We start from the raw sequence: 21,016 nt of genomic DNA, 5'->3' as shown, positions 1-21,016 counted from the left end.
TCCTCGGCTGCTCGGGCAGTCGGTGCTGTCGGCCGTGCTCCGGCGGAGATGCCCTGGTCGGAGGATGCTTCGGGGATGGCCGTGGTGGTTCTGCTGCTTCTCTCTTGGCGGTGCTTTGCCTCCCTTGCAGTGCTGGCGCGGTGCCAGCTGAGCGCAAACCTCCGTCCCGTCCACGACAGCCAAAATAATCCGTACTTTTATTTAAAATACCAGTAAGTTGGGGAAAGTTAGTTGTGTTTGGGGATGCGGAGGGATCTCTGCGGATGGATCGGGTCAGGAATGGATCCGACGTTCCTGAAGCCACAGCTCTGTTGTCTTGCAAAGCCGAGGTCGCTGCGGAGACGTGGCTGGGCGCATCCCCTGCGGCGTCTCTCAGGCGGGCGCTGCTCCCTGCTCCTGTCTCCCTAGGTGCTGTGTCACGCTGCTGCTCTCCTTGCCTCTGTCTTGCCATCTGTCCTCTCCTTTTCTCCTGGAGATCCGGAAAGCCAAGCGTTAGGCAAGTCCCAGATGTTCACGAGTTGGTCGTGAACACTCGTGAGCTCACAGGCTAACGACCATTCCTTGTCCAGTGTCAAAACAGGGAACCCTGAGGGTCTTCAGGACCGGGCTCGCCCACAGGACACCTCCGAGCAGGTACCAAAGGGCTCCTTCGGAGCTCGCTGGGTCCGTGCAAATCCCTGTTGTTGTGTTGGGCTGGCACCACTCATCCGTTTTCTGGTGACGGTGCCCTGATGTGGCCCAGGCACCCATGACCACCAGCACCATGACAGCAGTGGTGCCACCACAAGACGCCAGAAAGGAGCTGCTCTGACCACAATTGCCCATGAGTGAGTACTGGGAAATACCTATGTGGTATCTCGGGTGGAAAATCCTGGGCAGAGCTGTAATTTGCTGCTTCGTTAAACTTCCCTCCGTCATGTCTGAGCTGCTCATGTATCTGTCACGCAGAGATTTCAAGGCTAAAATTGTGCGTTGGGAGATTAATGCCTTGTGGCACATCCTGTGCTCTGTCGTGTAATTTTGCAGCGGTGGGGCTGGCTGCTCGCAGGCCACATTGGACCCGGCTCTCTGTTTGGCACTCACTTGTAAACATGCTGGTTTACAGAAACCTTAAGGGTTCCTTCTCACTGTCAGAAGAAATTAAGCTACAAAGCCCTGCTAAAACTACCCAAAACAATGTTGGACTGAAATCCATCGCATGAAGGTCCAGAATGTAGATGCCCACCCAAGCCAGGACCTTCCAGGGACATGGACCAGACCCTCTCCACGCCGGACCCCTCCGGCAACGTGAGCTCACGAAGTGCCTTTCCTCCCGCTCGCGGTCCCGTGCAGCTCTAAGCTGGCACCGGCCGTTCGCATGCAGCCGCATTGCCAAAGTGCTAATCACGATGTTGACGGTGCAGAAAAACTGGACCAGCAGAGCTCCCTGCATCTCTGCCCGGCCCCCTGCATCTCTGCCCGGCCCCCTGCATCTCTGCCCGGTCCCCTGCATCTCTGCCCGGCCCCCTGCATCTCTGCCCGGCCCCCTGCATCTCTGCCCGGCCCCTTGCATCTCTGCCTGGTCCCCTGCATCTCTGCCCGGTCCCCTGCATCTCTGCCCGGCTCCCTGCATCTCTGCCCGGCCCCCTGCATCTCTGCCCGGCCCCCTGCATCTCTGCCCGGCCCCCTGCATCTCTGCCCGGCCCCTTGCATCTCTGCCTGGTCCCCTGCATCTCTGCCCGGTCCCCTGCATCTCTGCCCGGCTCCCTGCATCTCTGCCCGGCCCCCTGCATCTCTGCCCGGCCCCCTGCATCTCTGCCCGGCCCCTTGCATCTCTGCCTGGTCCCCTGCATCTCTGCCCGGTCCCCTGCATCTCTGCCCGGCTCCCTGCATCTCTGCCCGGCCCCCTGCATCTCTGCCCGGCTCCCTGCATCTCTGCCCGGCCCCCTGCATCTCTGCCCGGCTCCCTGCATCTCTGCCCGGCCCCCTGCATCTCTGCCCGGTCCCCTGCATCTCTGCCCGGCTCCCTGCATCTCTGCCCGGCCCCCTGCATCTCTGCCCGGCCCCCTGCATCTCTGCCCGGCCCCTTGCATCTCTGCCCGGTCCCCTGCATCTCTGCCCGGCTCCCTGCATCTCTGCCCGGCCCCCTGCATCTCTGCCCGGCTCCCTGCATCTCTGCCCGGCTCCCTGCATCTCTGCCCGGCTCCCTGCATCTCTGCCCGGCCCCCTGCATCTCTGCCCGGCCCCCTGCATCTCTGCCCGGCTCCCTGCATCTCTGCCCGGCCCCCTGCATCTCTGCCCGGCCCCCTGCATCTCTGCCCGGCTCCCTGCATCTCTGCCCGGCTCCGCGCTGGCGTGCAGCAGCCTGGGACTGTTCGGATCCCTGCTCCCTCTGATCGCTGCCGTTCCAAACGCCGCTGCAGCAGCGCCGGCCGGTGCCAAGCAAGTTCTGGGCTCTCTGCTCTGTGTCTTCTTCCCCCTCTTCTGTCTTAATGTCACGCTAGCTGTCACCTGCCTCAGAAGAGCTCATTATTCCACTTTGCTAGATGAGGCTGTTTGAATCACAGAACCAGGCAATACTGAATTTTTGCTCTCTCCCTCTGCTGATAAACCTAATTTGCTGGTGAATAACGAGGAACCTTTCACCGTCAGCCCCACGGCTGGTGTGGATGCGCTTGGGTTTTGGTGAACGAGTCACACGCTCGCTTTGGAGTGTAGGAACTTACGGACAGGCAGCTGTATTTCATCCTGTGCTAGAGATTATTTTGAGCTGGAAAACCTCAAGCCCCGTGCAGCTTTTTTCCAAGAGTGCACCTCTTCTTGCTAACAGCGCGGCTGCCCTTAGGTTCTTGTCAGTGCAAGGGCTCACGGCAGCGTTAGTCGGCCAGCAGCACGGCTGTCCGGTGACAGCTCTTCCTGGAATATTCCGATATACATATATTTTCATTCCTCGTCCAAGGTTCATCTCATATGTAAGCGATCAGTGCAGCAGCGTGAGCAGGGATCTCCTTGCAGCTGTGACCTTGAAAGTGGGTGGCATTTTCTGCTTCCTCTCCAGCATCCTCCGGGATCTACATTTCATGTGATCCCCTCTGACCCAGGCCAAATCTTGGGCTGGGAAAAGCAGTACGATACTACCAGGAAATACCCACTGCACTAACTTCTTTATGGTTGAGATCTTCAAAGCTCCCTGGAGGAGCCAGGCTCCTTAGGCAGCTTTTGAAACCGTAATATGCCATGTGTGCAGACAGCTACCTGTGAGATAAATTGCACAAAGTTTATTCTTTTGCATGTATCCCTTCGGAGCGCCTTATCTTTTCTGTCTTCCTCTGCAAACCTAGACGCAGGGCTTTAGCTTCTTTTAAACGTTTGCATTACTGTGTAGTGCTAAATGGATGCGATCAGTTCCTGGATTGAAGGTTTATTTAGAATCATAGAATCATAGAATCGTCTAGGTTGGAAAAGACCTTTAAGATCATCCAGTCCAACCATTAACCTACACTACCAAGCCCACCTAAACCAATCAAGGGTAGACTAGACTAAACCATGTCCCAAAGTGCCACATCTACCTGTTTTTTGAACACTTCCAGGGATGGGGACTCCCCCACCTCTCTGGGCAGCCTGTTCCAATGCTTGACCACCCTTTCCGTAAAGAAATTTTTCCTAATTTCCAGCCTAAACCTCCCCTGATGCAGCTTGAGTCCATTTCCTCTCGTCCCATCGCTAGCTACTTGGGAGAAGAGCCCAGCACCCCCTCCCTGCCCCCTCCTTGCAGGTAGCTGTAGAGAGCGATAAGGTCTCCCCTCAGCCTCCTCTTCTCCAGGCTAAACAACCCCAGTTCCCTCAGCCGCTCCTCATAAGACTTGTTCTCCAGACCTTTCACCAGCCTTGTTGCCCTTCTCTGGACACGCTCCAGCACCTCAATGTCTTTCTTGTGCTGAGGGGCCCAAAACTGGACACAGCATTCCAGGTGCAGCCTCCCCAGCGCCGAGTACAGGGGCACAATCACCTCCCTGCTCCTGCTGGCCACAGCATTCCTGACACAAGCCAGGATGCTGTTGGCCTTCTTGGCCACCTGGGCACACTGCTGGCAAATTTCGGGTTCCTACAGGCAAATAAATGCGCACGTGAACGCGCAGATAAAAGCAAAGCCCCCGCGGCGAGGCTGGAGCAACGCTGCGCGTCCTGGGTTCTGCACATCCTCCCCTGGCTGCGTCCCGCCGGCCGTGCGCGGGCATGGCTTGCTCCCGTGTAGACGGAACTGCTCGGGGAGGGGAGGGCGAGAGCTGAAAGTTCGCCTTTTTCCATCATTTCATAATTTACGCCTCGTTCCCATTGTAACCTAAATCACAAGCAAGGCGCCCCAACACTGAAAAGAAAGCGCTGCGGATGGCAGCGTGAAAATGTGTTCTTGAACACGGTTTGTGTTTTCTTAAGCATATCTGGTTTTGCCCAACGTACGTTTCATTTGCTCTTTACTTCAGTCCCCGCCACTGACAGCTTGGGGATTGCTAAGCTACTATCTGGGATGCAAGTAAAAAGCCTTTTTTTCCTCCTCCTCCTTCTTTTGGCCTCGGAAAATTTAACAAAGGCTTTACGTCCACCGGTTGGGCATGTCGTATTTTAAATATGCAGTGCAACGTGTTGGCGAGCTGGCCGGTTACATCGTACGTTTGTCACAATTTTCAACCCGTTTGCTAACACAGCGGAGGGAACGGCTTAGGGTGAGTGCGGCGAGGAACAGCCGGTGCTTTGCTGTCTGCCGCAAAGGCTCTTCACCAACGGAGCCGCTAAGGCGCGGTAACTGTTCCGCACTTTTTTCAGGTTTCTCCTCTTTTTGTTTTATTAAACATAGCATTTCTACTAAAATTTTTACATTCGGTACTTCATTTTTTATCCCTGAGGCTTTTGCAGGCTTTCTTTATTAAAATCAAATGGCAACCAGCCCCAAATAAGGCACCGGATTATTTTTTCTCGGTGCGTTTTCATGCCACAACTGGTTTTTATTTCTCCTGAGCTTGCAGAAGCCCACGGCCGACAGCTCAGGTCCGCGCCCGTACGTGTATTAGCTCCGAACGTGCTGCGAGAGGTTGGTTTGGTGGAAAAATCCAGGTCATCCTGGATTTTGAAATACGCCCAGCCTTGGCTTTCAGTGACACTGAGTAGCCAACCCAAGTTAAATATTTTACTGCAGATGTTGCTAAGAGCTTAGAGTTACTGAAATTATGTACTTTAATGAGGCAAAGAAAGTAGCTGCAGAAAGATATAAATCATAGAAGCCACCAATGTTTTCCACCGTAGTGTCAAGCTGATCAGATGTGACATCCCCTTTACTTTTTCCTTGCGTTTTCCTTATGCCTGCGGCTGTGGTCGTGTCCTTTCCTTTTAACTTTAAAAGGAAAAGATGAGTTTGAATTTGTGTTGGGATTGAAATGCCAGTGAATTTGGGGAGCACAGTCCCGATCCAGCTTTTGTAGCTGGCTGCTACGTCTCCACAATTGGTCGAACCAAAACCTTGGATTTGAATTGTTTTGAAAGGGATTCGTAACACAGATCCCATTTCCCAATGCCAGGGTTGTCTGAGATTTGAGGTACTCAGCCTGCCCATCTAAATTTATTCCAAAGACCTTTGTTTTCCCCATACTCTGTCTTTAATACCAGTTCAATCCAAATTTTATCAAGACCTGGACAGATACTAGGCAAAAAGTTTGCTATCAGAATAGATTTTTTTTCTGATGTGTTCTCCTTCTCTAATGGGGTTTGCTCTCATTTTGGCAATTGTTAGCTACGTCTAAATATTGTAGAAAAACTGAATTGCAAAGGAGCCTGCAATGACTCTATGTGGAAAGGCAACTGAAGTATTTTCGCCAGAAGTATTTTAGCATTCCTTCAATCAAGGGATATAAACAGTTCCATGTGATTTCAGACTGATCCAGGATTTGAGAGAGCGGGGTTTAATTCACATCATTTTCTTGCAGAGGGAATTTTGAACCCACGCGTCTCTCAGTGAAGAATGTCCTAATTAGTAGAGAAACGGATTTTCTGGAAAAAGGGCTTTCACTTTTTAGTCTTAATGCTCTTCTAACTTTATTATTGATAACTCAATAATCATCTAGCATCTATTACAGTGGAGTTCTGTGCTTTGCCATGTAATTGGTGAGCGAGTTATTGATTTATGCCTATTGACAGCCTAATCCAGATCGCAATTAAAACAGGACAGACCTCAAAGGTCTCAAGGATTACTTCTACTAGGGCGAAAAATGCTTTTGCTGAATACTTCTTTTCCTATGTGTTAATGTTAGGAGATAATGCCTGCTCTGAAGCAGAAACGGCAAATGAAATGGCGTCTGTGGTTTGACCAACTCATGAGTCAAACGGCTGGTTTGTCCTTGCAGCGTCTCGGTCCTGTTGAAGCTGGTGGGAAAGGCCCCATGGAGCTGCCCGCTGGCATCCTCTGAAACCTGCCCCCGTACATTTGGGAAAGACCAAGGTGCTCGGGGTGCCTAGTGAGGGGTTCTTGACCCCGCTGCTGCGTAAAGCTAAAGGGACATAATTTTGCAATTGAGTAAGTGACCTTCTACTTTGGGTTTTTTTGCACACGATTGAATTCAAGACACCGCCACGTGGAAGTGACTTTCCTTAGTCCCACATCCCATGTTCCTTAGGAATAAGGTCCTCTCATTCAAGGGCATGTATAATCTATCAACATAAAGGCAGTATTTCCTCTGTTGAGGTCCTCCCACATCCTCGCATCATCTTAATTCATCCATCTGACATTCCCTCCTTCTTTCCTATCCGCTAGAAGATGAACCCTGTGCTCCATGGCTCTCCAAAAGCATCCTCAGGGTGACTCGCAGGCTATGGACAGCGGGCTCCTACCAAACCTCGTGTGATGAATAACAGCGCGCCCCGGTTGCGTTGGAGGTCTGGCTGCGCGAGCGGTGCGGGACCACGCCGCGACGCCTCTCCGCAGCTGCGCGGTTTCCCACGGGGACGGCCTCTGCCGTGGGTGCGCAACGCCCCGGCGGCTCCCGAGGCGCTGCAGCCCGCGGCACCGCAGGTATTTGTCTGCGTCCGCTTCCAGAAGCGCATCCAGCCAACAGCACAAGCAGCCCGTGTAACTGTTCAGGTTTTTGACAGTTTTATAACCTTAAATTTGCGCCTTATGGAAAACTATGACAGTTAATGATTAATTGCCATGTTGGAATTTTTCTTATGATGTCTTAATATCCGAGTATGTAGCAGACCTCAGCAGAGAGGAAAAATAAAAACCTGCAGCAAAATGCTCCCAGAACCACTTGACTAGGCAAGTATTGCCCAGTCTGGCTAGTGCCGTCCAAAAGACATGGTTATATTTAGGATTATTTTTTTAAAGCTGTAATGCTATTTACTAGGTGTCTAGCTCAAATTTGAAACCGGCTTGAAAGGAAGCTGTGAAGCAGTTTTTCACGGCTGCGTTCTTCAATCACTTTTCAGTAAGAAAGTTGGGTTTGATATAACAAACCAGCTGCTGGTTGTCACCCAAAACAGGCAAGAGCTCGTCATTAAACACCGCTGCTGGCTGTTGCACTCCGAGACCTTGCTGCCGTGCTAACAACGAAAGAAAAACAATTTATCATTTTTTACAGTCAGGTGACTGCTTTTAGCTTGTCTGCCATTGATCTGCCCTATCTTGTGTCTGAGTGTCCCCACCGGTGACAGAGCCGGCTTCAAAGCTGCTCCATGTTGACGTGCTGCCACGCGTCTCCCGCGGCCGCAGGGCTTGGGAGCTGGGGCAGCCCGCGGTTTGGGGCTGTGCAGGGGCAGAGGGCGGGTGCTCAGGAGTCCGTAGCCTGACCCTGTTGCTGTTACTACAAGAAGAAAATACCAAGCACAGGATGGCAGCTCCACTGGTGAGTCCCTTCCGTAAGCTCAGATTTGATGGCGTCCCACAAACCAGAATGATGGTCTTCAGGCATCCTGGATGGGAACAGCGTGCTCAGAGCTGGGTCTGGCCCATGTAATATTTTGATAAATCCACAAATTATGATCGGAAAAAATCCCTTCCAACCTGCCCTCCCCAGGGAGGAGGCAGATGGTGGGCAGAGCCTGACGTCCCTCCGGAGTGCGTGGTGTGGGGCTCTTTCCAACATAACCCGTCTGGAGATACCACTGAAGCAGAGCACTTCTGCTGGACTTGAACTCTACATGTGCTATAAAAGTATTTTTAATGAGCGAGACGGAGCTGGTTAGTGAAACGCTTGGACCGTTAATAGATGTAGAATTTTTTTTAATGTGCTGTTTGACTTTATTGATGAAATGAGCTAATCGGAACGAGGGCTGCTCTCGCGCCGAGTGAAGAAACCCAGGCGTGCTCTTGGGGAACAATGCTCTGGTTTTCCACGGCGCTCTTGTCCTGTTGGATGGATCCTAAAGCATTTTGCAAACAGCACGTCCGGAGTTTTGTGCTGGCGGTGGGACGTCACCGCTCCTCGGCTGTGTGTCGGAGGGAGCAGCTGCCAGGGCTGCAGGGTCCTGCAGGGATGCGGGGAAGGGCTGCGGTGCCCCGGTTGTAACAGCCTGACACGGAGTTTGGGTTGAGATCTTCTGCATCCTGCTTCTCCCGGCTTCGCAGAAAATTCCATGGTCTCTTATGACCATGTACTCATTGACCATGTACTGATTACTGTCAGTAACTTGGTTTTACATCCTATTTCAAAGTCTACACGAGACCCCATAGTTACATGCTAATACGGTTTTCTCGGGACTGAATTGGGACCAGATCCTGGTCTCATGCTGGTACAAACCAGGTACTTCACTCCGGTAGCTCTGCCTCTTCCTGCTCCACCTCCTCCTGACAGCCACCGTAGGTTTGGTGGTGACCTGCCGAGTCTTCTGCTAATGGTTGGTGTTCTGGGTCGGTGCCTCGTGGGCATTACCTGCCCGCAGGGCTGGTTTGGGTTAGCAGCTTGAATTGTTTCTGCCTTATCCCTGTATGAGCTCAAAAGCTGAGGGTCTGTAGAGAGGGTCTCCCTCGCTCTTTTGCCACCCTCTTTTCATGTGCTGACATGTTCTCCGTGGTGAAACTCTCTGTCCCAAACTCTTACCTGGACTTGCCTTCCTCCTCTTAAACAGCATCCTAATCTAGGAGGTCTGCCACTAAAGTCAACTTTTTGGAGCAAACTGGAGTAAAATCAGGAAGAAATATCTGAAATTGGTCCTCTAACGTAGGATGCTGCTGAAAAATTTGTTGAGATTTGCTGGTCCATGAAAATGCTCTTTGGTCTTTAGTGAAAAAACAAAGTGTCAAAAGGTTTTCGCCGTTAAGTGTCTTCATGACAGCTTCCCCCTTTAGGAAGTAACTTTACCATCAGGGATGGAAAGATGTTGATAATTCAGAGCAGAGTAGCAAAAAATTCCTTCCTTCTGTAAAATTATTCTTTCATTTTATATTGGTCCAGCACTTACATAAACAGTCCTTCAGCAGTTATTTAGCCTGTAATATATTAATGTGGAACACTGTAGCCTCCAGCAAAAGAATCAACGGATCAAGCAACACCAAGAGGTATTTTACGTAACAGAGCTTCAGAGCAGAATAAATGTGTCAAAGTCAGTAATTCGGAGACGTATCTCGGCTCTGCAGGAGCAGGACAGGAGGAGTCCGGTTGTGTTTCAGACCCAAAGCGAGCAACCGATCTTAAATTCACACACAATACTTTGGTAATCGAGTTAAATGTATAAAATTTCCTGGAATAGGAATGCTTACTACCAACATCTTGGGCTGCATGATAAATAGAAGAAACTAAGTTTAACCCTTTTGGCACTGGACTTGCCTCTCATCCCAGTATCCCAATCCCTGGGTGTTTCAGAAGAGGAAGCCTGCACCGAGCTGCCGTCCATCCGTCCGTACTCCTCCTCGCTGCTCGTCACTGGAGGTCAGGTGGAGTGCTGAAGCGTGAGATTTGTTTTTTTATATATATACATATAAAAAAACATAATCACTCCACTTCCACTCTCTTGCTTCTCTTTAAATTTTTTTCCGTTGAAAATCTGGAAGTTGTGCTTATCCGTCGAAACGCTCCGCAGTCAAATCTCATAATCTGTGGGAACTACAGTAGGTGGTTCTTATAGCTACAAATTAAAAATGGGTATGGAGTGAGACGTTTATATTGCTTCGCATTTAGATCAAGAGCAAATGTCGGGTACATAACAGGAATGGCAGGGTTTGGTTCCCTCTTGCTTTAGCACGGTTCTGTTTGTAACTTTAGACCCGGTATTTAGGCTGGGGGTTGCAAAAGCCTGACGGTGCAATTTGTAACATGTCACAGTCTGACCCAGTTCAAGGACAAATTTTAGTTAAGGTTGCTGCACGGTTGCATTTGTGCATCTATGTAGTTATTTTATTCCTCAGTAGTTATTTTATTCCTCAGTATTTCCATTCAACATCGATAAGTTCAGGGGAGTCTTTAACTATACAAGTTATTTATAAATATTTTAAATACTGGCCTCTGCTTTTTGGGGATAAATATGGGTCTTTTTTAACACAGTTCTTCAAGCCCCCAGCTGTAGCTACTCAGGCAAACAAAAATCCGTGTATGGAATGTGAATTATAAAATGCTTTGATTTCTAGCTAATTCCTCTGGCTCTAAATGAATCATTTGCACATCGTCAGTCGTGTCCGAGTGACCCCCCGCTAACTAGAGGTGCGCGGCGCGTGCGTGCAACTGTGCAAGGGGCGTCTTAAGGTTTATTATTTTCTTATTTCTGTATTAAATGTGGTAATAATATGTGGGCTCTCTCCTATCATCTTGTGGGAAGGAAATACTCAGCCTTCGCCTATGAAATCATGTTTTGGATACCAAATTTGGGCCATTTCCTGACTCCACGATATTCCCAGTGAGCTGGGTAGGAGCTTCCACCCCTTTTGGAAACTCCGGGCTGAGGTCTCTGCGGAGCGTCCAGGTGTCCTGAGATCAGGTGTTCCCGCAGCAGGTAAGGGATGGAGAAAGGCAGTTTGCTTCCTCTCGTGGGCTGCGTTTTGTAACGTGAGCGAAGTTGAGATCACCTAATTGACTGCGCGCCTGAAAGTAAGCCGAAGGCAAGCCACATTCTTCTTTCTCGTCTTACCGGCACAACTGACTCTGCTCGTTTTTTCTCCTGGTACTTCCAGCAGCTTTCTGAATTTCTGTGGGATTCGCAAAACCATTGTATCTGCCGCCTAAAACAGGGCAAGTGGACAGAGGTGGTTATTTTCCTACGTGTTTTTCTGCACTAAACGGCTCTGCAAAGCAGAGATTAAATCCTCGTGCAAATATTGAATCAAGAAGTTAACAAGAGATTAAATTAATAATAGGGGAAAATTAAATGTTCTTGCTGTTGTCATTTAATGGGAATTTTTTACCCGTGCCTACAATAACTTTTGGGAAAAACTACATATATAAGTATTTTTCAAACTGAAACCAGATGGGGGAATGATAGCCTGTTTTTCTTTGTGGGAGGCTGTGTTTTCATGGTACGCAAGTAACTGGAGGCACATTAAAATCAAATTTGGCTTTTGAGGCTTGTCCTTCCTATCTCTTACAGGAAGGACCAACTTTTGATGTTATGAGTTTCAGCTTGTCCTAAGAGTAGGAGATTCTTTGGCGGCGGGGCCGCAGGTTTCTGAAGAGGGGAGTTAACCGCTTAACCAAAACCAAAGCAACGTAAGCTCGTTCGGAGAACGCCGGTATTTTCTGTTTAAAGATCCATCCCAGGCCAAGATGGCACAGAGGCTGTGGGTGAGGAAGTGTCCCCAGCGCAGCCGGTAGCGCTTGTGCTTTCAATTCCAGTGGCACCAGCGTGCCACCGTCCGCCTCGCACCCAGCCCGGCTGCTGGGTGCCCAGAGGAAAAGCAGAAAGAGAGCAAGGAGCGATGCGGGAGGAGTGGGCAAACAGGTTGAGGTGGGTGATGGCAAATCTCCCTTTCCCTTGGTGTCACCCCTACCACCGGGATTTCTCCCCCTCTGCTCAAAGGCACGGCCTGGTTGGGTCATTTCCAAACTCCCGCTTCTCTCGTTGCCACGGGGAGCCGAGCAGCCCGTAGTGCCTCTGCTCAGCCATGGGAGATGAGTCTGGTGCAGGCATTTCTCTCAGCTGGGACCCTTGCCAGTCGCTCCACGCGGCTGTGGAGTAGCCCTGTTGTCACGTACGAGATGGAAAGGGATGGGGACCAGATGGTCCTGCTGGCGCCGAATGCCACCGCTTTCCCTGGTGGGTCCAGAGAGCATGGCACACGCGTGCTTGGGTGCTGACATGGGCTCCTCCTCACATCTGCTCCTTCATAAGGATCCCTAAAATCCAGCTTAAAATGCTGATTGATTAAAACGCTTCCCTTGGTGACATGCAAAGTCCGTTGAGGAACGTTCTCAAGTTCTGGAGATCCATCCAGCAGCAGGTCCGTCAGGAGGAGGGGGTCTTTGCTGTCCCGATCAGCTGATCCGATCGCGTGTGGCTGTGGGGATCTGCGCTGAGAAGGTCCACGTGGGACCCCAGTTCTGCAGTTTTAACAGCGCACAGATGAGCTGGGCTCTTTTTTCTCCAGCTTTCACTCGCACAGGGTGAGTAAGCGGTTGTTTATTTTGTGTGCAAGGGAGGAGACTTACTTTTATTTTTCCTACGTCCTGTTTTTTGTAATTGATAAATTTGGTCTGAGTTTTATCTTGAAATAATTAGCACCTTTTTTGTAACCGTCATCACTAAAAAGTCACATCTCATGTGGCTGTTGGTATAATTAATACCAGTAACGAAGCAGGATGACCTCAGCCGCAAGCAGGGGAGAGCTGGAGAGCACTTAGCTAAGATAGATCTTTTCAAATCATCTGAGCCTAAGCAAATCTATCCTAGGGCTGTTAAAGAGCTGGTTGTTGAAATCCTGTCAGCATTAGTGATTATCTTTGAGAATTCGTAGAACATAGGTGAAGTAATGAAAGAAGGGAGAAGAGCTAATAAAGTACCTGTCCTCTAAAGAGAGAAAAAAAGGAAGAGCCAGGACATTACAGAGCCATTACTGGAAAAACACTGGGAAAAAATGATGAAGCAGGCTATTTCTAAATACCTCCAGAAAACAGGGGGGATAACTACAGCTGTCGTGGTTTTGCCAAGAGCAGACCATGTAAAAGCAGCCTTCTTTCCTTCGTGGACAAAACAAGGCGCATGAATAGAGGATAAACAATATATGCTTTTACTGAGGCTTTTGAAACTGTTTCACATCAAATCTCATAAACAACCCAAGAAAATGGGGCCTGTAAGAAGTAGGAAATACTGTCCGGCGGACAAAACGGGTTGGAAAGTCTATTCAGCAGGTATCAATGGCTCACTGTCAGAGGGAAGGATTTATCAAGGGGGCTTCCCCAGGGTCTATCTAGGGATACTCAGGGTTTTCATTAATGATGTCTAACATTGGCAGACCACGCTCAGGTAGAGGGTATTGACGCACACGGTGAGTATTCAGAATAATCTTGGCAATGCCATCGAGCCGGCACTGTTGCAGAAAGGGCAAACGTCCTACTGGAATACATAAATTCTTTGTGCTCCGAGTGTATAAATCCTTCCTGCTCGCTGCCGCTGGTAAGGCTAGAGCTGAAGGCTGTGGCTCAGTGTCCTGGGTCCGGCTGGGATAGAGTGAATCCGAACAAGAACATTCCTGGGAGGGAAGAGGCAGCGGACAAAGGACAGTTTTCCCCTATATGAAAGGCTGTTGCAGATAGAACAGTCGCTGATGCCAGTGAGCAGAGAAGGGGTCGTGGGGTTAAATATTGTCAAGGAGGAGTCAGGCTAGATATTAGGAATAATTTAAGATCATGGAGCAGGTAGCCCGGGAAGGCCAGGGACCTGGTCCATCACTCAACAAGGCTTCTGGGAAGAGTTTGGACAAACACACGCCGGTGCAGGTAGAGACAGCTCTACCTTGGGGCAGCAAGAAAGACTGCACAGCTTCTTGAGGGCTCTTCCAGCCCTCTGCTCCTACGTTTTCCTCTTTAAGTATATTGTAGTTCTTGCGGGCACCCCAATTTTGGCTCTTCTTTGCCAATGACTTAATATCAGGAAGCTCCAGTGCTGCGTGGTGACCGTGTCCCCGCGCTCGGACAGAGCTGCAAGCTCCAGCCAGCCCTTGACCGTGTTTAAGAGTTTATAGCCCGTTGTTGTTCCTTCTGGACAAATATACAGTCTGCTACACAGAATATGAGCTTCTCCTACCTACTGTATGTTTATAACAATCCGTGATTTAAAAAACCAAAAACCAGTCAAACAAAGAAGTCTAACCTGTAAAAAAGTTATGGGTGTAGGTGCCCATTTTCTGACAGAGGGGTTTGGTAACAGTGCAGGGGACAGAAATGTAAGGAATAATTGTTTTTGGGCCTAGAACCAGGAAAACTACTTTTCCAAATTAATCCAGTGAGAGCCATGAATCCACAGTATTTCATATCACACTTCATAAAACTCCAGTCATAATCCATAAAACTGACATTATTAGATTAAAAACCTCAGTTCCTCCTATAAGGAGCTCGCTCATTAGACATGCTGTAGTTTTATAACCTTAAAGTTCCTACCCAATTACCATGATTAATACTGTGCTTTAATAAAAAATTTTTAAAAATCACCACAGGGGTTGATACCATCTGTTTGTTATAATTGTGCATTTAAATATTGTCCAGCAAGAGAAAGACACTCCGTAAAATCAAGACCAAGGTAAGGGAGGGCACAGCCCATCCGCCGCAGCAGAGGTCCGGAGGTGGAGATGCGGAGCTACGGTTGCGTTACGGTCGTGGCAGGAGCACAGAAGGGCCGAGCCTGGCACGGTGCAACGGCTGAAGTCGCTGCGCGATGTGTGCAACAAGCTCTCCTCCTCCGTGCAGCCCATGGGGAAGAAGCAGCGATGCTCTCCGTGCTCTGCCAGACCCGCAGCGCCGGCTCCTGGAGGGCTTTGGTGGCCTCGCCCCCAAACGTGGGTGCAGAGGAGGTCCAGCACCCGCAGACCCGCTTTGCGCGTGGGTGGAATAAGGCCTTGGGAAGTTTGGTGGCTTACCCCAAATCACCAGCACCAGCGTCGGACCTGCACCCCCTCCAGTTCCCGGGGCAGGAGGTGAGCACACGGCGATCAGAGATCGCTGCCCTCGCTGCCCTGAGGAATTCGTGTTAAATTAAACTTCCCGCCACGAACCAGCGCGGCTCCGCTTTGCCAGGGCAGGGCGAGCAGGACACGGAGGCTTAGGAGGTTTCACGCAGAAAAGGAAGGATTTAGGTAAATGGTGCGCTGGCTGCCAAGGCGAATACTAGTTTGCATTGCCAAGGATCCGCTCACCCCGGGGGATGCTGCGCTCGCAGGGTCAGCGCTGCGGAAGGCACCGGTTGCTCAGCTGGCGAAGCCTCGCCCTTAATGCCAGCCGGACGCGTCGCTCGAGTAACATACGCCTCGTGCAGAAACGGCCGCGGAACCGCTTGCTAGGACAGCCACCCGTCGGCGTGTTGGAAAAATTGTCCGTTTTCCTGTGAACTGACTTGGAAGCGGGAATTCCTTTGAGGTTTGTTTTTGGAAAGCTGAGGGGTTCACGGTGCTCAGCCCCCTCGGGCAGGGGATTCTATTAACCCGTGTTTAAATCCGCTGCCGGTGCCCGGGCAGCAGTCGCAGCGGCTGGCGCGAGCGTCGAGACTCGGTCAGAATAGCTGAAGTTAAAAATGTGTCAGGTTCGTGATTCCACCCGCAGACCAGAAAACACCAAACTTGTATTATTTTTGAATCCCCTGATTTTTAAGGGCTGGTGGAAATAAGATATCTTGCTTCTGACTTCCAAGCAATAAAAAGAGGTGAATCACTACTAAAAAAAAACCTGCCTTGGACCACCCAGTCGCTCCGTGCAAAGCTGTAAAACGAACCTCAGCAGAAGTGGCAAAGTGCAGAGCTATTTTCTTAATATTACTGCACTTGCGCGAGGCAAGTCACATCAGAAAGGGATCAGAGTTTCCTAACAAAGTAGCTAAGTGAGAAGTGTGTTAATGAATACGGGCTGATTAATATGCATTGAACTAAATCACATTCGGGTCAAAGGGGGAGCACCAAACCTCAAGCGTAACGTGTTACGTTCAAGGACCTAACATGCGTAATTCACATTTAAATGCTTTTCTCCCCTCATGAGTCTGGATAATTATCCAACTCAGGATAAATAAGGAATTACTTTTTTAACTAAAAAATAGTTAGGACTTTTGTTACTTACTGTAACTGGTCAGATCTCTCAGTTTTTTAAGATTATGTGACTCTGTTACTGAAGAGTCCTGCTGGGGTTTTGAAAATTGGAACTTGCAAATCACCGTATTTAAAAAAATGGTGCCAGTCATGTAAAATATGAAATGACGCATTTTTAACATTTATTTATTGTCATTTTTAATGAGAAAACATACGTCTGTTTAATAGAACGCTGGCTGAAAGTCCTCAGACCGAAATTGCGCATGTGTTATCATGTGTTATTGACGTTTGCGTTGTGGAATAGTATTTTGGGAGACCACCTCTTATTTTCCAGCAGTGAGCCTGTTCCCGGGAAGGAGGGGGCACGCTGGATGGCGGCACTCCGGGATAAGCCATAGGGAAATTCCGGGGACCCGCATTTGGGCACGCAGGTATTTCGGGGGGGGACTTGTAATTAGGACATTGGATTTGCAATTGGGAGATTTGGGTCCTATTTCAGGTTCTGCTGCAAGACTCCTTATGTGATCCTGAGTGAGTTTCTTTAAGGTGATATCCCCAGGGAGTATTGCTGAAATCAGAATTATGTGCCAAAATTCTTCCGCTCTCTGCCTGTAACGCAGCTGTAATACATCCTAATTTTGATCTAACTTGGTCCGGTATGTTTACATTTAGGTTTTTTTCAGGACAGGAACTGTCCTCTTACCATCTGTTTTGGCAAGTCCAAGTTAAGCGGGTCCACGTTGCAATTGGAGCCTCCTCGTGTTACGTGAGTGTAACAAAATCCTAATAACAAACCCCCAGGTAATGCCCAAAAGCCCTTGAAAACAAATGAAGTGTGCTGCTTGTGAAGTAAGGTGGTGGGCTCATTTCCTTGTCCCCAGCCGTACGGTTGGCACTGCCATGGAGACCTTGCTGAAGGTCAGAGACCTCTGAGTGAGGTCAAGAGACACCTCTCTAAAAGACAAGGGCAGCGTGAAGGAACATGTAAAAAGTATGTTGCAGCGTTCCTCGACATCCCAGGATTTAACCAAAGACCTGCTCTGTGTCATAGAATCATAGAATCATAGAATTGTTTAGGTTGGAAAAGACCTTTAAGATCATCCAGTCCAACCATTAACCCAACACTGCCAAGACTACATCGTCCATCTTGTGCTGTAGTGTTTTACGTGATAGTGGCTCCGTGATACGTTACACGGTGGGGTTGATATCTGCCAGTACCTGTCTGAGCTTTCATCGTCCTGGCCAGGGGAGGAGAACCTGCAAGGTTCACTAAGATTTCCTCTTGGAATGTAGTTCTTGGGATGTAGCTTTTTGGTGTTCGTTGTGGAGTTTTTGTGTAAGTCAGAGAAGGCAGACCCAAAGGTGTGCTTTGCCATGCGAGTGGGACGTTTGTGCTGGTCTCCAGCTCCCGAGGAGTCTTCTTGTGTTTGACCTGAGTCGGGTCTCAAAGGCAGCTGGGTTTCCTCCAGAGACCCGCTGTCTTCAGGTGCAACGTGGGCTGGAGTTGCAACGGAGAACTTCAGCTGTGCTTCTTGGGTCTGTGGTCAGTCCTTCAGCTTCTGCATCTCCTCAGGGTTTCTGAAAGCTTCGTCGTTTGTTCACTGGGAGGAGGAGACCAGTGGGGGGCCAGCAAGGGGGCTGAGGTTAATTTGGCAGGAGTGTGGTCCACAATCCAGCTCCTCCACCGGGATGCGGGGGGGTGTCATGGGTTTGCGTGTTTGGGCTTGCACTGTCTTGAAAGTCCTCCTTGGCCACATGCGCTAAAAATTGTGAGTAAATAGTTCACGGGAGGATAAAGCTCAGCTGTGTGACTGGAGGAGTGTTCTTTAAATAAAATAATAGTGGTGCCAATCAAGGTTACAGCAGCTTTCAACCCAGCTGGAAGGTCAGGGAGGTTCTCATTAGCTGGTCTGAAGGCTGAAAAATAAATGACTTTTTGTAACATCAGGGCATTATTTTTCAACGTGTAATACATTAAGTCAGCTTTATAACCTTCATTTTTTATGGATAAGATTGTGAGACTATCTTCTTTTCTTCCCTTTTTTCCTCCTCTTTTGTTTTAACGTGTGAGGAACAGCTAGTTAATTAGGGCTAAGCCCTAAGTAATGTGACTAATGGGACAAGAATCCAAAACAACCTCAGAACTCAAGATAGTCCCGAACAAGCATCAGCTGCTTTTCTCTTCTTGTCTTTGTGTGCATGGATTCCCATACATTGTTTTATGCCAGCGTGCTAAATCGCTCCTAACACGTTCCTTTGGGACCGCTGCGATGGCTGGGCAGCCCCAGAGGAACCCAGATGTGTCTTCACGGCCTGCTTTTGGTTAAAAACCACATTGTGTATGAAAGCAAAGCAATGAATTTTTGAGTCCATCAGTTCTCAGCGTCCTTGGTGGTGTCCGTGCAGCTCAGCCTCCTGCCTTCCAAAGGTTAATGGGATGAAGTTAGGCTGTGCGACACGCGGGATGATGCACCATGAGTTAGGAGCGGAGACATCTGTGTGATGCTGGGAACTACGTATTTGGAAATTGCTTATGTGTAGGGGGACTTGTGTGCACGGGCTGGCGAGCACTAGCGTGACACGCCGGCGGCGAAGATAAATGGGGCATTAAAACACAGCAGGAGGAGGAGGTCTGGTTGAGCATGAGAAATGGTAGCATTGCTGTACAAGTTCTTGGTGCGACCCGTCTGGTATCCTCCGTACGGTCCTTGTCAGCACCCAGCACGACTGAGCGAACCTTGCTCGGGTTGAGGGCTTGGCTGCTGGGATAAGCAGGCAGGGAAGTCCTCTGGGAGAGGAGACCAGCGCGGTTTGGCTTGCTTGGAAGTGTAGAGGAGGAGAAGGGATGTAACCGTACAAATAAAACGGGGGTCTGTGAACAGGTAGAATAGTGGCTTAGGAAAAAAAAGAGTAAGTATAGGCTGGGCTTTAATAAATTTAGGCTGAAAAAATAGAAATTAAAACCAATGCTTGGTGAGGAAGCCGAAATTGCTGCGTGCGTTCGGGTTTATATGAAGCTCTAATGAAAAGCTCTAGCGGGCGTTGGCACGTACCTTGAGCAGTACCTGCACCTTCCCCGTGGCTGACCTATGAACACGGCGAAGAAGTGACGTCTTACAGCTGCAAAATGAAGCCATGTGCTGTGAAAATGTGATTCGTGACCGAGGCCAAACAGGCAGTGCCTGAACGCAACCGCCTGACGCTCATTAGGACTGGCTGGAGAACTGCAAGGAAAGTTCCTCATATTTTTCAAGTCGCCATAAGAGCGAGGCAAAAAATAACATGTGCCTACAAAAAGCTCTTCCTAATGTGTACAAATATTTACGGAGACTCCTCCAAAAGCTTGCAGATTTTTCCACTTTCTCTGCCTTACACATGCAAGACATTCTCTTAAATGGCCAATAAAAGCTAAAATTAAAAAAAAGCGCCTCTTAAAAAAACGTACACTTCTATATTTAATGCTGCTCTTTAATTAGAAGGTCCAATATTTCCTCCTGAAGGGTTTCAGGAATGTGGCTGTCACAGATACATTGGCATAAGCAGGAAGCGGACAATTCCCCTGGGGCCAAAGCCGCTGTGCCGTCACCAGGAGCACTGTGGAAATCAAGTCACGCTATGCCGTACCCTGGCTGATCTTCCTCCTGCTGAAAGCCGGGGCCCAGCTCGCCTTGCAGGCCAGTGGGGCACATTTGGGCTGTAGCCTGGGCAGGGAGGGAGAGGTTTGCCATCGCTGTTGCAATCATGGAAAAAATCAGCAATGTGTGCGCTAGGGTGCTAAAATCCATCCGGCACTTCCTTCACCCCACTTTTCTGTTGTCGTTTAAGCAGATGCAACACCCTCTGCTGCCTTCTTTCCCATTTAGGTGCTTCTGATCATAAGTGGAAACCTGAGTTTCCTCAACTGGCTAACCATCGTGCCCAGCATCGCCTGCTTCGACGACGACAGCCTGGGGTTCCTCTTCAGCGCCAGGCGAGGAGGGGTGAAAGAGCGCATGGCGCAGATGCAGCTCAGAGAGGCAGACGGGGAGCAGCTTCCCCTGCGATACGGTGAGTTATTCCCGGAGTGGGGAAGAAGTTGCGCAGAGGTGTGTTTGGTGTCTGGAGCAAACATGGGTGGGCAGGGAGGCACCTCTGCCCCTGCGTGGTCTCCTCTGCAGGTTGGAGGGTGCCCGGACCTTGCGCCTGAGAGTCAGTCCTCCTTGCTCTCACCCCAGTGAGCGTCAGACGCCAACCCTGAATAAGCAATGTGGAATTGCACGGTTTATCTACTGATTTTTGTTTTTAACCTTTTTTTTTCAATTTTGACTCTTCAAAGTCAAGAATGAAACAGCCGGTGTGGTCTGGGGTGAGGATTTTGTGTTAGAAGTTGGGTGCAGAAGCAGCTCTCGCGTTTGTCGTCCTCTCTGCCCTGTGGCACAGGGGTCCTGTGACCCATCCGCCCTCCTGCCCTTCGTGCCCACGGGTGCTGGAGCCGCATGAGCACCCCGCTTGTCTGCTTCAATAACCGGACCTGAGGCCAGGCTTCCAGAAGGACCCAAACTGATTGTTGATCCCTTGTGGGTCCAACAACTCTTTAGCTAACTGGGACAGAGACCTGGCTGCCGGCAAAGTGGCCGTTCCCCGTTCAGTGTCCTGCTTGGAGAAGGTGAGAGGAGCAGATGCTCATGGCTACCGCTGCCGGCGTGGGCACTGTCACAGCAGGGAGCGAGTTCCCCAAAGTAGGGAGGAGAACTCATGTTCATGCCATGGATACAGAAAAGCAAATACCAGAGGTTTTGTAACTGAACAAAAGGGATCAAGGTGGCCGATCTTCCCTTCTGAAGGGGGTTTTCAAGCAGC

General features: G+C 49.8%; 2 protein-coding genes across 2 annotated transcripts in view; one reads left to right on the top strand and one right to left on the bottom strand.

Annotated features, from left to right (window-relative positions):
- The window catches only part of HAGHL (hydroxyacylglutathione hydrolase like), a 301,833-nt gene that overhangs the window by 41,104 nt on the left and 239,713 nt on the right, over positions 1-21,016 (bottom strand). The window lies entirely within an intron of this gene.
- Positions 1-21,016, top strand: part of LMF1 (lipase maturation factor 1) — a 211,821-nt gene that overhangs the window by 162,158 nt on the left and 28,647 nt on the right. The window contains exon 7 of the mRNA XM_075718498.1: positions 20,041-20,224. Coding sequence (XP_075574613.1) covers positions 20,041-20,224 — 184 coding nt within the window. The remainder of the gene's footprint in view (positions 1-20,040; positions 20,225-21,016) is intronic.

The sequence above is a fragment of the Pelecanus crispus genome, chromosome 11, assembly GCF_030463565.1.
Source record: "Pelecanus crispus isolate bPelCri1 chromosome 11, bPelCri1.pri, whole genome shotgun sequence".
NCBI classification, from domain to species: domain Eukaryota; kingdom Metazoa; phylum Chordata; class Aves; order Pelecaniformes; family Pelecanidae; genus Pelecanus; species Pelecanus crispus.
This window is presented reverse-complemented; position numbering and strand designations above follow the sequence as displayed.